This window comes from Salvelinus sp. IW2-2015, linkage group LG2 (assembly GCF_002910315.2).
Source record: "Salvelinus sp. IW2-2015 linkage group LG2, ASM291031v2, whole genome shotgun sequence".
NCBI lineage: Eukaryota > Metazoa > Chordata > Actinopteri > Salmoniformes > Salmonidae > Salvelinus > Salvelinus sp. IW2-2015.
In genome coordinates, this window is record NC_036839.1 from 14,611,143 (window position 1) to 14,627,569 (window position 16,427).

Below are 16,427 nucleotides of genomic sequence, written 5' to 3' on the forward strand. Positions count from 1 at the left end.
AATTGAATGTAGGAGAATACAATACAATAGATCTGGTAGAAGAAAATACAAAGAAAAAACCAACCGTTTCTTTTCTACAACCATCTGTGAAATGCAAGAGAAAGGTCCCAGTTCTTGCCATCACTCTGATTGTAATTCCGATGATGTCCACAAGATGGCAGCAGTATATGTGCAAAGTTTCAGATGGATAGCTTGAAGTATGAGCGAACTACATGACATTTAGTGTGAAGTCACCCAGGTATATTTGGGAAAATCGTGAAGGAGACATTTGAATTCATATTACATTTTTCTGCAAGATTATCGTCAAATCTGTATACTTGGACTTTGACTTAACTTTTCCAGTATTAGTAGCCATATTATCAGTTCAAGATTTGCAAAACAACCAGTTTTCATAAATTCATAACTGAATATTCTTATAATTTTTGTCCAAAAGGAAAAGGCATGCTGTCCCACAAGGTTAGTAGCTACATTTTACGACTGATACAGGGTTTCCAGATACTCCCGTAAATCCCAACTCATTGGCTATCTAGCTAGCTTCGTTTGACCCCGATTGGTGCTTATTTGACTAAGTTAGAGTTGTTCAAGTGAAGACTGCCCACGTCATCGGTGTGCCACGAAGGCGTCGCTCTCTGACCAAATATGGTGTCCTATAGGATATACTACACCCCTAATGATATAGTGAAGTCTGGTTACGTTCTAGGATCTCTGAGGAATACATACGAACGTGATTTGTCTGGTTGAAACAACGTTTAGAGTTAGATTTTCACAGATTCCTTTCTTTGCAAATTGAACAAGTGGAAATACAAAATCGATCGTGCATGCTATATGGACCTTATATGAACATTTCAGAATGTAAGTACACATTTCACCTTCAGAGGTGTATTTATCAAACCTATCGTGGTGAAAAAAGTGTTTTGTTGTTAGGAGCTCTCAAACAATAGCATGGCATTTTTTTGCAGTAAAAGCTACTGTAAATTGGACAGTGCAGTTATATTAAAAATTATTTAAGCTTTCAGCCGATATAAGACACTTATATGTACCAACATTTGTTGTTTCTCTAAAAATCTGGAATGGTGACACAAGGCGCTGCATGATTTACAACTGTCCCGTTGAACAGTATGTGTTTCTGTTCCGGAACAGTATGGATCACTTTCTTTATAGATTTTTTTTGGTACTTTTTACCCCTTCATCATGTCCAATTGGTAGTTACAGTCTTGTCCCATCACCGTACACCGTACGGACTCGGGAGAGGCGAAGGTCGAGAGCCATGCGTCATCTGAAACACGACCCCGCCAAGCCGCACTGCTTCTTGACACACTGCTCGTTTAACCCGGAAGCCAGCCACACCAATGTGTCTGAGGAAACACCGTACAGCTGGCGACCGAAGTCAGCGTGCATGAGCCCGGCCGCAACAAGGAGTCGCTAGTGCAGGACATCCCAGCCGGCCAAACCCTCCCCTAACCCGAACGACGTTGGGCCAATCGTGCGCCTCCTCATGAGTCTCCCAGTTGCGGCAGGCTGCGACACAGCCCGGGATCGAACCCAGATCTGTAGTAAGGCCTTTAGACCACTGCGCCACTCGGGAGGCCTAGTACGGATTACTTTCGTTCTCGTTTCTGTTTCCGTTTCTGTTTCTTGAAAAATTACATAGGTTTTTGGTTCAAACTTTTGAAAAAGTCAAGGGGTGTGAATACTTTTTGTTTATTGTAAAGATCCTCATTGTTTTCCTTTTTGCCTTCTTTATTGAGAATGCGGACGTCTTTATTGCTTCTCTTAAACTCAGTTAGAGAACATTCTTAGAGAACACAGCTCATACAACCTTTACTTGATTCGTCCCAAAAAATGTAATGAAACATCTTATAGCAGGGTTCCCCAACTGATGGCGATTTTATTTGTCCTCTCCAAGTTTTCTGAGCAAAAACATTAAGCAAGTGGGGTGGGGGACATGAAAGACTGTAAAAACACCAGCAAATCAGCGCCAAGTGATTTACATTTTGGAAACCTGTTCCAGATTGTAAGCAAGGTTTGAAATGATTATGTTTTAGTGAAATATTATATCTGTTTGGGCTTCTTTCCGTCAATTTGCGGTCTACAAATGATTTGTAATGATTTTCCGGCCCACTGACCATCCGCTCAAGAAAACATCGGCCCGCAGCTGTTTATAGTTGATGATCCCTGTCTTATAGTAATGCATCCTCTTCTATTTGACCATTTTCCATATTCAGATACAATGCATTTTATTAGGTGCTTTTTAAAATCTTTCTCTCTCTTTCTCATGAGTATGAGGTAATGGATTGTATGATATCAGATCAGAAATAATCTCCTCAAACAAAGCCCACCAGGCTACAATGTGTGGAGCATGGACAATGTTATCAGGCCTGGCAGGCTGTTTGTGAGGACTCTCCAGCTCCCAGCCAGACCAGTGTGTGTGCGGGTGGGTAGGTAACTACTGTCATTGCTCTCGATAATAAATGCATCACCAGTGTCTGTCCCTGTGCAGCCAAAAGAGCTGCCTTTTATAACAAAGTGGCCTGATGTTTAGCATCCTGGCTGCACAGCTCAGCTAATGGCTGCAGCCTCTGCTTAATGTCCTGACACTAATGAATTCTATGAATGAATTTCCAGAGCATAAAAACTGATAGAAAGAGCCAGCAGAATTTCAGCCTAGATTAGGTAGCAGGAGTCAGATTGGTATTATTCTCTTATCTCTCGCCTGCCTGCATTGTTGTGTTGCAGTACACCAAAACATATTCAGGCGTTTAAGTGTTTAGATTAGGTACGGAATGATGGATATTCTGAATGAAAGGGATAGATACAGAGCGATGACTATTGGTAACGTCTTTTCAGAATAATTTTGTTTTAAAAAAACATACATTTCAAATGGAGTGCTAGGCAGCTGGTTTAAATAGCCTCACCATTTGAAACGGTATCACACCATGTCCATGGACTACATCTTTTACAAATTATTTTACTTATGATATAAAGTTATTTGAACAACAGTGTATTGCCTCTGGATTGAAAATATTTCATATTAATTATATCATAATGTAAAGGCAGTAGAATAGTGACATCCCAGCTAACCAAAATTGGTTCTGTGAAAGTTCCCAGAACATTCGTTATGTTGCTGCAAATGTTCTTCTCATAACACAAAAACAGTCCAGTTGTACTGATGATTATACAATGTTTGTATAAAACATACGCCTGATGTTCCCAGAACGTTGCTCTCACATTTTGTTGCAGCAGTATGTTCTAAAACATTACTGGTACATTGTGTTATTACATTACCTGGAAACTTAATGAGAACGTTTGGGAAATGTTCTGTGGTAGTTACAGATGTTGTGCACAACATTTTAGTGAATGTTAAGAGAACCATCCAAGGATATTTTATTTAAAACATTTTGAGAATTATTTTTTATTTGTATCAAAAACAATGTTTTGGGGATGTTATCATCCTAATGTTAGATAAAACCCTAACTAGAAGTTAATGGGAATATTAGCTAATGTTCTGGGAATGTTCCCGGTTTGCTGGGATATGACCACTATGACAAAAAGGGGTCTCTGAGTAAACACTGCACAGGGCAGATAGGGGCCATCCAGAAACAGACCTGTTTGCAATGGGGGCCATGGTGATGACCAGACCATGTGGTTCTCAAAGAGGGGACACATTGGTCAGTCACCCAGACACAGAAGCACTGATGAGAAGCTCCATAGAAGCACCCTACTGAACACACTCGTGTCAGAGATAATCCAGAAAAATCCGCTTTGTAAAATGTTCAGGTCGTTGTATTTGTGATCAGTGAATTAGTGATCAGAGGGTTTAAACCCCAAAAAAGGTTGTACTTTTACTTTTTATGATGTATTATGATGTTGTAATTGCGTTCTCTCGCTACACAGGTGTCTGATAAAGGATTTTGAGACTCGTCCGTCTGTGACCCACCTCTTGGAACACCCCTTCATTAAGCAGGCCCATGGCAAAGAAATGGCTCTCGGTCAACAGCTGTCCACACTAATCTGCGAGCAACAAGACCTGGGCTGCAAACTCAAGACCAAGTAAGTGTGTCATCTACTCAGAGAAATGCTAACATTCTCAGTTAAAGAATTCTGAAAGAATCCCCTCTGCAGATCTCATTGATGTATCTCTCTGAGATGACATCTGTTAAATCTATCAATCAATGATGTTATGTATCTGTTATTGCTGATTAATTAATCTACATTGGAGAGACAATGCTATGGAGCAAGACAGAGTGAACTGGATGAAATGCTGAGATGAGATGTGTTTTCTCACCAGTGGGTGGCAGGGTTTCATTTCCTTCAACTGTTGTGTCCGTCCAAACTAGTGTAACAGATACACTACGGGACCAAAAGTATGTGGACACCTGCGTCGAACATCTCATTCCAAAATCATGGGCATTAATATGGAGTTGGTCCCCCCTTTGCTGCTATAACAGCCTCCACTCTTCTGGGAAGGCTTTCCACTAGATGTTGGAACATTGCTGCGGGGACTTGCTTCCATTCAGCCACAAGAGCATTACATGCTGACCAGACCGGATACGTCGCGTTGCGAGCATCGCAAAATAAATTTAGAAATCCATGTTATTCAATTACTGCACCCACACTGCTCGCGCGCACCAACGAGCGTCTGCAACGCCAAGGGCTAAAATAGAACTCCTTTCTATTTCTGACCAACGTATGTGATTGTGTTTGGCTCACAGTCGGCAGTCCAATTCATCCCATAGGTGTTCGATGGGATTGAGGTCAGGACTCTGTGCAGGCCAGTCAAGTTCTTCCACACCGATCTCGACAAACCAGTTCTGTATGAACCTTGCTGGGTGCATGGGGGCATTGTCATGCTGAAACAGGAAAGGGCATTCCCCAAACTGTTGCCTCAAAGTTGGAAGCACAGAATCGTCTAGAATGTCATTGTATGCTGTAGCATTAAGATTTCCCTTCACTGGAACTTAGGGGCCTAACCCAAACCATAAATAACAGCCCCAGACCATTATTCCTCCTCCACCAAACTTTACAGTTGGCGCTATGCATTCAGGCAGGTAACATTCTCCTGGCATCCGCCAAATCCAGATTCGTCCGTCAGATTGCTAGATGGTGAAGCGTGATTCATCACTCCAGAGAAAGCATTTCCACTGTTCCAGAGTCCAATGGCGTCGAGCTTTACACCACTGCAGCCACCTCTTGGAATTGCGCATGGTGATCTTAGGCTTGTGCACACAAGCTGCTTGGCCATGGAAGACCATTTTCTGAAGCTCCCGACGAACAGTTATTGACGTTGCTTCCAGAGGTAGTTTGTAACTTGGTAGTGAGTGTTGCAACTGAGGACATGCGATTTTTACGCGCTGTGCGCTTCAGCACCCAGCAGTTCTGTGAGCTTGTGTGACCTACCACTTCGCATCTGATCCGTTGTTGCTCCTAGACGTTTCCACTTCACAATAGCAGCACTTACAGTTGACCAGGTCAGCTCTAGCAGGGCAGAAATTTGATGAACTGACGTTGAAAGTCACTGAACACTTCAGTAAGGCCATTATACTGCCAATATTTGTCTATGGAGATTGCATGGCTGTGTGCTCAATTTTATACACCTGTCATCAATGGGTGTGGCTGAAATATCCGAATCCACTAGTTTGATAGGGTGTCCACATACTTTTGTATATACAGTGTATGATGTGTAGTCGAAGTTATGAAAATGATGTGATTAAAGAGAAGTTAGGGGAGTGGAACTAATTTGATATGAGTGATTGTGCTGACTCAAAGTTAGATTAAGAAAAGCTTTTTATCCCAATGGATCTTTTAACAGTGTGACAACGAGGAGCATTTAGGACAGAGCAGCCCTCCACCCATATGATTAAACCAATGAGGGAATAAAACACTTTAGTCTCAGATTGATTTACTTGTGGAAAATGCTAACTGTTCAACCTTGCAGGTCACATTATCACTGAATTAAGAATTTTGAATGATTTATATCTGGTATGCCATGAGCTTTTATTAAAAAACTGTTGTTTGTGTTTGCAAAACGATTCTGTTTACCTTGTTATTTCCCAAATGATCTGTTGGGGGAATACTTTTCCGTGTCCCTAAAGAAAAGAGCTAAGTACACGTGCCATTGAATGAGAGAGAGTCTTGATGCCATGCCATGTGTATGTTTACTCCAGAGTGTGTGTGTGGTGAGATGGTGATCTTATGTCCCTGTCCACAGTGAAAGTGCATAATGAGATTAGAGGCTTGAAGGAAAAGGAACTGTGCTTTCCCAGTTTTAGTCACTGGTGCCAAAGATCAGCACACTGCACAGACAGGAGACAGGCAGATTTAAGTAGGTGGAATGGTTTACAACATGTATCATGCTTCGAAGTAAGAGAAGGTAGAAGCTGAGGGCCTGTAATCTTTTTCAGAAGGGATGTCTCTGGGGAAGAAAGTGTTGAGGATTCCATACTACACCGTGCTCCATTGGCAGTTGTGACATTATGTTTCCCTGTTGAACTTCTGTAGGATTTCTACTCAGAATATTTGTTAATTATGGATCCAAGGCAGCAGCTACTCTTCCTGGGGTCCAGCAACATTAAGGCAGTCCTACAATTTTAAAAACATTACAATACATTCATAACAGATCTCACGACACACTGTGTGCCCTCAGACCCCTACTCCACTACCACATATCTACAACACAAAATCCATGTGTACGTGTGTGTATAGTGCGTATGTTATCGTGTGTGTATATGCATGTGTCTGTGCCTATGTTGTGATATGTAATCTTCCAAAATAGGAAATCATTGTTCACTCGTAGGATGGGTTTACTATTATGTTATTCACTTCATATACACTGAGTGTACAAAACATTAGGAACACCTTCCTAATATTGAGTTGCATCCCCTTTTACCCTCAGAACAGCCTCATTCTTGATACACACGGGAAACTGTTGAGCGTGAAAAACCCAGCAGCGTTGCAGTTCTTGAAACACTCAAACCGATGCGCCTGGCACCTACTACCATACCCCGTTCAAAGGCACTTAAATCTTTTGTCTCGTCATCCTCTGAATGGCACACATACACAATCCATGTCTCAACTGTCTCAAAGCTTAAAAATACTTATTTAACCTGTCTTCTCCCCTTCATCTACACTGATTGAAGTGGATTTAACAAGTGACATCAATAAGGGATCATAGCTTTCACCTGGATTCACCTGGTCAGTCTATGTCATGGAAATGTTTTGTACAGTCAGTGTATCTATTATTTATTATCATAGAATAGATACACTCTGTGACTGACATGTTGGTCCATTTCATTGTTCATGTTAGGTTTAGTATCTGAACTTGACTGGAATTTCTGGGTGCAATATTTAAGTGGTGATAACTGTTATTTTAGAGCTTGATGTTTTTGACAAAAGTGCTCTATTCGCTTACATGTGCACACAAATACACACACACACACAGCACACACACCACCAACCAAGAACCACACACACACACACACACACACACACACACACACACACACACACACACACACACACACATCACCGCAATAGGCCCTTGGGGGTTTGCATAATCCCAATGAGGCAGTTGCCTCCGTGCTGACCTCTGACCGGTAGGCCCCATTGTAGAGTGATAGGTCAAACGGAGATGAAGTGCAATCACAGCCTGTGATAATGGTGGAGATCTCCCTGGGGAACACCCTTATGGGCCAACCTGCAACCCATCTAAATGAATGGATTTTATATCCAGATTAGTATTAGTAATGTATCTGTATTCTTTCGTCACTGTAATGCTTTCTAACCCAGTATTATGTCCTTTACTCCAACAGGCATGAAAGAATCAATACTCGTAAAACACTCATAATAGAGACGAGTCCTGATGATGATCTGGTGAACCTGGAGTTTTTAGATGAGGTAAGATTTCATACTTTGACTTCGTTGTTGTTGGACTAGAGGACGGTATGTGAATCATGTAGGTATTGTACACAGTACCCACTGTATGTGTTCTTCTTCTCCGCAGGAGACCATCATCAAACACCTCTCGAAGAGATATGACGAGCTGCAGATATACACATACGTTGGAGACATCCTCATCGCTCTCAATCCTTTTCAAACTCTAAGCATCTACTCGCCACAGGTTTGTTTGTTACGGCAGTGCCATTGTGTGCCATAATTCCTCTTCACACCTCTGTACAGACAGAACGGTATTGATATTCTAATGTGGGGTGTCTGTTCACAGTTCTCTAAGCTGTACCATGGGGTGAAGCGAGCAGACAATCCTCCCCACATCTTTGCTACTGCTGATGCAGCATACCAGGGCATGGTGACCTTCTGCAAAGACCAGGTACTTGAGGGGGGATACACTTTGTGTGAGGAAGTCCTATTTAGTGATATGCCGGTTCATATGGATAATGTTATCATTGGCGRTAAACAAAAACATGTTCTTTGTTTAGAGATCTAGTGATGTGCTTGTTAGAGACATCCCGATGACAAAGTTGTTGATGTGTCCTTATGTTACAGTGCATCATCATCAGTGGAGAGAGTGGAGCTGGGAAGACAGAGAGTGCCCATCTGATTGTCCAGCATCTCACCTTTCTGGGAAAGGTACTGCTTGTTTACAAAAATATCTGGTGCTGTCAGTCCATCATCATGTTCATAAATATTGAACCTCAGTGGAATTCATTATTGAATGGACAGACTGGACACTGATAGATTCAGTCCTACACATTTAGTTTGCGTTGTCTCTGGAGGGAGTTATGCCCCCCCCCCCAAAAAAAAAAATATTGACTGTGATTCCAGGCAAACAATCGGACGCTGCGGGAGAAGATCCTCCAGGTGAATCCCCTGGTGGAGGCGTTTGGCAACGCGTGCACGGCCATTAACGACAACTCCAGTCGCTTTGGGAAGTACCTGGAGATGAAGTTTACCCCCACCGGGGCCGTCATGGGGGCCAAGATCTCAGAGTACCTGCTGGAGAAGTCCAGGGTCATCAAACAGGCCACGTAAGAATGGAAAGATGTGCTAGGGATATTATTCATCACAACCGTCATCCTCAATTGAAGTTAACTGGCTAGATGGCTAACCGTTTCTCTTTATGCTCTTAGGGGAGAGAAAAACTTCCACATATTCTACTACATCTATGCCGGTCTGTATCACCAAGAGAAGCTGAAGAAGTACAAATTACCTGACAAGAAACCCCCCAGGTTAGCATTTCATCACTTTACTTGGCTTTGATTACTTGGCACCTCAATATAGCCTGAATATAGTGAGTTATTTCCTATCACTTGACTAATGCAGAAACTGGCACTGAAAACTGTGTTTCTGTCTAGATATATTGAAAATCAACATGGCAAAGTGATGCAGGACATTGTCTCCAGTAAACTGTACAAGGAGCAGTTTGATGCCATTCAGGACTGTTTCCGCATCATTGGCTTCACTGACGAGGTAGGTACAGTTTCTCTGTTCATTTAAAAGCAAATGTGTGAACATTATTTTTATTTGCCTTGTCTGAGAACATACAGTACCAGTCAAAAGGTTGGACACACCTACTCATTCAAGGGTTTTAGTTTATTTTTAATATTTTCTACATTGTAGAATAATAGTGAAGACATCAAAACTATGAAATAACACAAATGGAATCATGTAGTAAACAAAAAGGTGTTAAACGCATCAAAATATTTTAGATTTCGCAAGGGAGCCACCCTTTGCCTTGATGACAGCTTTGCACAATCTTTGCACAATGTTGGAGAAGCATTCTAGGTGAAGCTGGTTGAGAAAATGCACAAGAACCAGCTTCACCTAGAATGCTTCTCCAACTTTCTTGAAGTAGTTCCTACATATGCTGAGCACTGCTTTTCCTTCACTCTTTTGTGTAGGCCAGGTCATCTGATGCAGCACTCCATCACTCTCCTTTTTGGTCAAATAGCCCTTACACAGCCTGGAGGTGTGTTGGGACATTGTCCTGTTGAAAAACAAATGTTAGTCCCACTAAGAGCACACCAGATGGGATGGCGTATCGCTGTGGTAGCCATGCTTTTTAAGTGTGCCTTGAATTCCAAATAAATCACAGACAGTGTCACCAGCAAAGCACACCCACACCATCACACCTCCTCCTCCATGCTTCACGGTGGGAACCACACATGTGGAGATCATCCATTCACCTACTCTGCGTCTCACAAAGACACAGCGGTTGGAACAAATATCTCTAATTTGGACTCATCAGACCAAAGGACAGATTTCCACCAGTCTAATGTCCATTGCTTGTGTTTCTTGGCCCAAACTAGTCTCTTCTTATGGGTGTCCTTTAGTAGTAGTTTCTTTGAAGCAATTTGACAATGAAGGCCTGATTCATGCAGTCTCCTCTGAGCAGTTGATGTGTCTGTTACTTGAACTCTGTGAATAATTTATTTGGGCTGCAATTTCTGAGGCTGGTAACTCTAATGAACTTATCTTCTGCAGCAGAGGTAACTCTGGGTCTTCCTTTCCTGTGGCGGTCCTCATGAGAGCCAGTTTCATCATAACGCTTGATGGTTTTTGCGACTGCAGAAACTTTAAGTTCTTGAAATGTTCCTGATTGACTGACCTTCATGTCTTAAAGTAATGATGGACTGTCGTTTCTCTTTGCTTATTTGAGCTGTTCTTGCCTTAATTTGGACTTGGTCTTTTACCAAATAGGGCTATCTTCTGTATACCAACCCTACCGTGTCACAACACAACTGGCTCAAACGCATTAAGAAGGAAAGAAATTCCTCAAATTAACTTTTAACAAGGCACACCTGTTAATTGAAATGCATTCCAGGTGACTACCTCATTAAGCTGGTTGAGAGAATGCAAAGAGTGTGCAAAGCTGTCATCAAGGCAAAGGGTGGCTACTTTGAAGAATCTAAAATATATTTTGATTTCTTTAACACTTTTTTGGTTACTACATGATTCCATTTGTGTTATTTCATAGTGTTGATGTCTTCACTATTATTCTACAATGTAGAAAATAGCAAAAATAAAGAAAAACCCTTGAATGAGTAGGTGTGTCCAAACTTTTGACTGGTACTGTGTCTAAATATCCATAGCATTTCTTCACTCACTGTACACTGATTTCTGTGCTTCCTTTTTTAACAGGAGGTCAATTCTGTATACAGAATTCTCTGCGCCATTTTGAATACAGGAAATATTGAATTCACTGCCATTACTTCCCAACACCAGACTGATAAAAGTGAAGTGCCTAATGTTGAGTCCTTGGAAAATGGTAAGACAACTGTACTTCAGTGTTATTAGCAAACACAATCTTTTTCTTGCTCAGGTTAAGAATTGATAGTAAGATTCCCACCTCTTTTTGTATTTACACAATATGGCTGAATGGTTGTTTCCTTGCTACTCTGTGTGACTGTGACATGAACCTGCCCTGTCCCTCAGCTGCGGCCTTGCTCTGCATCGGCCCTGAGGAGCTCACGGAGGCCCTGACGTCCCACTGCGTGGTGACCCGTGGAGAGACAATCATCCGCACCAATACTGTAGACAAAGCCACCGATGTCCGGGACGCCATGTCCAAGGCTCTGTACGGACGCCTCTTCAGCTGGATAGTCAACCGCATCAATGCCCTCCTGCAGCCTGATATGAATATCTGGTAAGTGTAAGGTATCTTTGTCTTTGGTTGTTGCACTGTGCTTCACACTACCATGTGTGTGGATGCTGCTGCATATTATTAAGCTCTAGTTACCTTTATGTCTGAGTAGAGAACCAACCATGTGGAGTAGAATAGCAATGGACATCACAAGACAAGAAAGGGAGAAAAATAAGTAGAGTAAATGTTTTATGCAGAGTTACGTGCTGAGGAAATAATATTCTGATGATTAAAAAGACTTCAGAGAGACTGTAAAGGGTTGTTCATTGATCCAAAAGAATTCCCTCATAAATGTGAGCGTGGACTGTCAGGGAGTCATCTTCTCTCTCTGAGCTGTAGAAGGCCCACAGGGTCTGTTTCCACTTCAGTCATCTGTACACTCTGTTATTGCCATTAATAACCTGTTAACCAAGACAAAAGGTGACCTCTAATGTCTTGTTAATGAAAGGGATTATGGGAAATGATGTCTCTCGATCTTAGCAATAAAAGTCACTCTGTGCGTATGTGTTGTAAGCTCTGTATTTAGTGTAGGCCTAAATGAAGTATTGTGTCGATTGTGTCGATCACAGTTAAATACAGACTTTAGTATCAATCTGTTTGTACAACCCTTGCCAGCAATTAACATTTTATGATTAACTGATCATAGTCAAGGATCTCTGAACATTCAGCACTTTTGTTTAAAAGTTCATTAGGACTCCCCCGTAACAGTAGAATTGGCCATTCAGATCAAAATATTCTGTATTTGGGTTGAACTTGCTTCATCGTTAAAGTTTCATAAGTCAATGTGGTTCACACAGTTCCACACAAGATGCACTTTGTTTGTCTATCCTGGTTTTCCCCTTTGAAGTGTGGCAGAAAGTGGCATGAATGTGGGAATCCTGGACATCTTTGGATTCGAGAACTTCAAGAAGAACTCCTTTGAGCAACTCTGCATCAACATTGCAAATGAACAGATTCAGTTTTACTTCAACCAACACATTTTTGCCCTGGAACAGGTGAGCCTGCAGATGGGGTGGCTCATGTTTTAGAGAATCTAGATGAATTGTTTCTCTAACTCCAGTAAGTCCATTAACAGTGACAATTGAAGGTATACTAGATTTTGCTGAAAATGTCCTTTTGTTGTGTGTAGTACATGTTGACCATTTTTGTTGAGCATCATTTTGTATATTTAAAGTCGCGTTATAGTATCCCGGCTTGTTCATCAATCACGGAGGAAGTGTCTCTTAATGAAACATTGTAATCCAGCGTTATCTTCTTTATAGCGTTTATATGACGTTAACATGAATGTTTTTCTCCCTTACATACTAGAGATTATAACTTTTTGGGCAACCTGACCAAATTCACATAGAAATCTGTGTTATAAATCTGTCATTCTCATTGAAAGCAAGTCTAAGAAGCGGTAGATCTGTTCTATGTGCGCTATTTCTATGCTTCCCGTTCTTAAGTTTCATTTTTGCTTATTTTGCTTTCGGTTTTGTACACCAGCTTCAAACAGCTGAAAATACAATATTTTTGGATATGGAAAATATATTTAATAGCGGTTTAGATGGTACAATGATTCTCTCTCTGCGCTATACTTGCTTGTTTTGTCACATAAACTTAAATTAGGCGAGCTATTAGAATTTTAACAACCAGGAAATGGCAGAGCGATTTCTGCATAGTGCATCTTTAATTGATTTAATTAAGCTTTTTACCCTGGAGTGTGGGAGCTTTTCGTTGTCACTGACAACACTGTATAGACATTAATCAAGAGCACTTTTTGCTCTTGTGTCCTTTTGTCTTAATGTTGGCTCTTTAGCAATTCCTCTCAAGGGAATTAGAGAGAGTTGGTATTTATAAAGTGATCACTTTATTCAGTTTAATGAATAGAGAAGAACTGAACTATATTGGGGTTGTGTTCTGAAACTGTTCTGTATATTTACTTTACCAAGGCTTAACTAGGCATACTTAATTCCTGGTTCTTAACTAGGCAACTTTCCTGCATGATTTGTTACGTAGAAGTATTAGTTGCTTTCGATGTAGCGCTAGTGCTTAGCGGAAAAGGGATTTTTATAATGTGAAAATGGCTTCAATCCAGTGGTACACAGAAGCTGATTATTCTAAGTTAATGATTTAAACATGAGGACGGTTTAGATCCATTGGTTCCACTTTATTAGTAAAATATATATTTAAAATAACTTTTTGATCTAAATTAAGCAGATGCAATAATGTGATATGACTCTGGGTTATTTGCGAATGGAACTAAATTATGAATTAGTACGTGGCTCTATCTGTTATTTCAGAACAGTTCTGTATAATTTCAGCGACTGACTTTAGAAATAGTAACTGGAGTGTTTCTCTGCATCACAGTGGTGCTGTTGCTTAAGGACTGTATTTTATTTTTTTTACAAAAAGAAAAAAACATGCACAAATCCTATTTAGCCTAGATTGTTTAATTGGGTTATTTAGTGAAATCATTAACTGTGCAATGTTCTAAATTTTGTGTGTTTTAATTAGATGGAGTACCAGAGCGAGGGGGTGGATGCCAGCCTGGTGGAGTATGAGGACAACCGTCCTATCCTGGACATGTTCCTCCAGAAGCCCATGGGCCTGCTCTCTCTGCTGGATGAGGAGAGCCGCTTCCCCCAGGCCACCGACCAGACCCTAGTGGGTAAGACGAATCAAATCCATTTGTATTTGTCACATACACTGATTACAATGGCTGTAGTCTAACTGTGATATGCTTGTTTATGAGCCCTTCCCAGAAATGCACAGTTTAAAAAATTATCCTAAAAATAGTAACACAAGAGGAATAAATTACACAATAATGGATCTATATACAGTACCAGCACCAGATCAATGTGCAGAAAGAGGTATTTGAGGTAGATATGTACATGAAGGCAGGGTAAAGTGACTAGCCATCAGGATAGATAATAATAAGAGTCAAATTAAGAACGGAGTAGCAGCAGCAAATTATGAGTGTAAATGTGTGTGTTTTGTCGGTATGCGTGAGTCTGTTATGTGTGTGCATATGTAGTGTATGTGAATGTGTGTAGGTTTTATGTGAGTGTCAATGTAGCGTGCGTGTGTTTACATTCGTGAGTGTGTTTACATTCACATTCTTAAAATAAAGTGGTGATCCTAACTGACCTAAGACAGGTCATTTTTACTAGAATTAAATGTCAGGAATTGTGAAAAACTGAGTTTAAAGGTATTTGGCTAAGGTGTATGTAAACCTCTGACTTCAACTGTATATAGCCTTGTGAGACTATATATACATATGGCCTCACAAGCAGACCGATTCAAGTCCATGTGTACTAAAACAACCAAAGTCTTAGAAAGAAGCCTTACGTAGAAGGCTCTGAAAATATCTATGCTGGATCAAGCAGTTTATATATTTTTTTATATTATCCACAAAATATGTTTTCTCTTCAGATAAATTTGAGGACAATCTCCGCTACAAGTACTTCTGGAGACCAAAACGTTTTGAGCTCTGCTTTGGAATTCAGCATTATGCTGGCAAGGTATAGATCACCGCAGTATGTATGGATCAGTATGTTTCATTGCTGTTTGCCCACTGATACAGTTGGTTAGGTCGTCTTTTGTCAGGTGTGGTTTGAGTTGACTGTCCCTGTGCTGTCACACAGGTGTTGTACAATGTGAACGGGTTTCTTGAGAAGAACCGAGACACTCTCCCTGCAGACATCGTTGTGGTTCTGAGAACATCAGAGAACAAACTTCTGCAGCAGCTGTTTTCAAGTCCATTGACAAAAACAGGTAGGTGTCAAGACTTGTGATAAAAGTGTTGTAGAATTCATTATCATCAGCAGTTTACTCCTTTGGAGTGGTATTACACTACTGCCGCATATTCCACACAGGAACTTGGAAACTTCCCTTTTTTGTACAAAAAACTAAGTAATCTTCACTCTGTTTACATTGTGGTAGAAAGTTATTGGGGAGCCGATGGCGGTGTTGTGTGAGTGTGTGTTTGTTCCTAGGGTTCATGTCTCCATAAACATTCAGGTATTTTTTTTTTAAAGACTCTCCGGACGCGACAGCGTCCTGGTCCTCCACTCAAATCCCCTCTCTCTCTCTGCGATCCGATACTGTGTGTGAATAAATCTCCAGTCTCCATTATCTCCTGAGAGGCTCAGCTCTCCATGGAGGGCTCTGTTTTTATTTTCACTAAGCTGTCCCTTTTGGTTTCCTGCTGCTTGCTGCTATCTACAGATTGTGCAGCAGCGGGATATTTTTGTGATAAGGTTTCCAAATACCCAGGGGATGAAGAAACGGTATTTAGAGAGCATAAAAGCTACTCTTCTTTCCAGTCTTTTCTGTGCAGTTAACTGAAGGTGGTAATATCTTCGTCAATAGCCGTGGCTGGTGCCCGTGGTCACTTGGCTGAGCCGGAATGCTAATGGATGTGTTCAATTACCAGATGCAGCACTTCATACTTTTCTTAAGTTAAGCCATATTATGACTGCTTTCAGTTATAGTCGAATTAAGAGCAGCTCCAATTTACGATGTGTACCTTGGTTTAGCCTCCATTAGAAATCCATGTGTTAAATCTCTAGGTTTTAATAATGGGAGGTAGTGCAAAAGGTGAGCCCACGGCCATCCTACTCTTTTCTTGATTGCAGAAAAATACACTACCATTTGAACGTTAATTCGGTAGAATGAAACGGGGGGGAGAATTCACTGCACTTTGGTACTCCAAAGTAATGAGTGACAGCAGAGATGTGGTCCACCATTCATGGGTACAGACATAGTGTCAATTAGGCCTAAAAGCCTRTAATTTGGTTCAGCTCATCCGAAGGCTTTCTTGTCTACAGCACAACACACAAGGGACATA

At 41.1% G+C, this 16,427-nt stretch overlaps 1 protein-coding gene across 5 annotated transcripts in view; it reads left to right on the forward strand.

The window, feature by feature from the left end:
* The window catches only part of myo3b (myosin IIIB), a 104,098-nt gene that overhangs the window by 24,440 nt on the left and 63,231 nt on the right, over nt 1–16,427 (forward strand). For all 5 annotated transcript variants that reach the window (XM_024003053.1, XM_024003059.2, XM_024003084.1 and 2 more), the window contains 14 exons: nt 3,895–4,050; nt 7,809–7,893; nt 8,000–8,116; nt 8,219–8,323; nt 8,500–8,583; nt 8,779–8,981; nt 9,084–9,182; nt 9,309–9,423; nt 11,095–11,221; nt 11,389–11,599; nt 12,444–12,591; nt 14,093–14,246; nt 15,011–15,099; nt 15,223–15,352. In XM_024003053.1, coding sequence (XP_023858821.1) covers nt 3,895–4,050; nt 7,809–7,893; nt 8,000–8,116; nt 8,219–8,323; nt 8,500–8,583; nt 8,779–8,981; nt 9,084–9,182; nt 9,309–9,423; nt 11,095–11,221; nt 11,389–11,599; nt 12,444–12,591; nt 14,093–14,246; nt 15,011–15,099; nt 15,223–15,352 — 1,823 coding nt within the window. The remainder of the gene's footprint in view (nt 1–3,894; nt 4,051–7,808; nt 7,894–7,999; nt 8,117–8,218; nt 8,324–8,499; nt 8,584–8,778; nt 8,982–9,083; nt 9,183–9,308; nt 9,424–11,094; nt 11,222–11,388; nt 11,600–12,443; nt 12,592–14,092; nt 14,247–15,010; nt 15,100–15,222; nt 15,353–16,427) is intronic.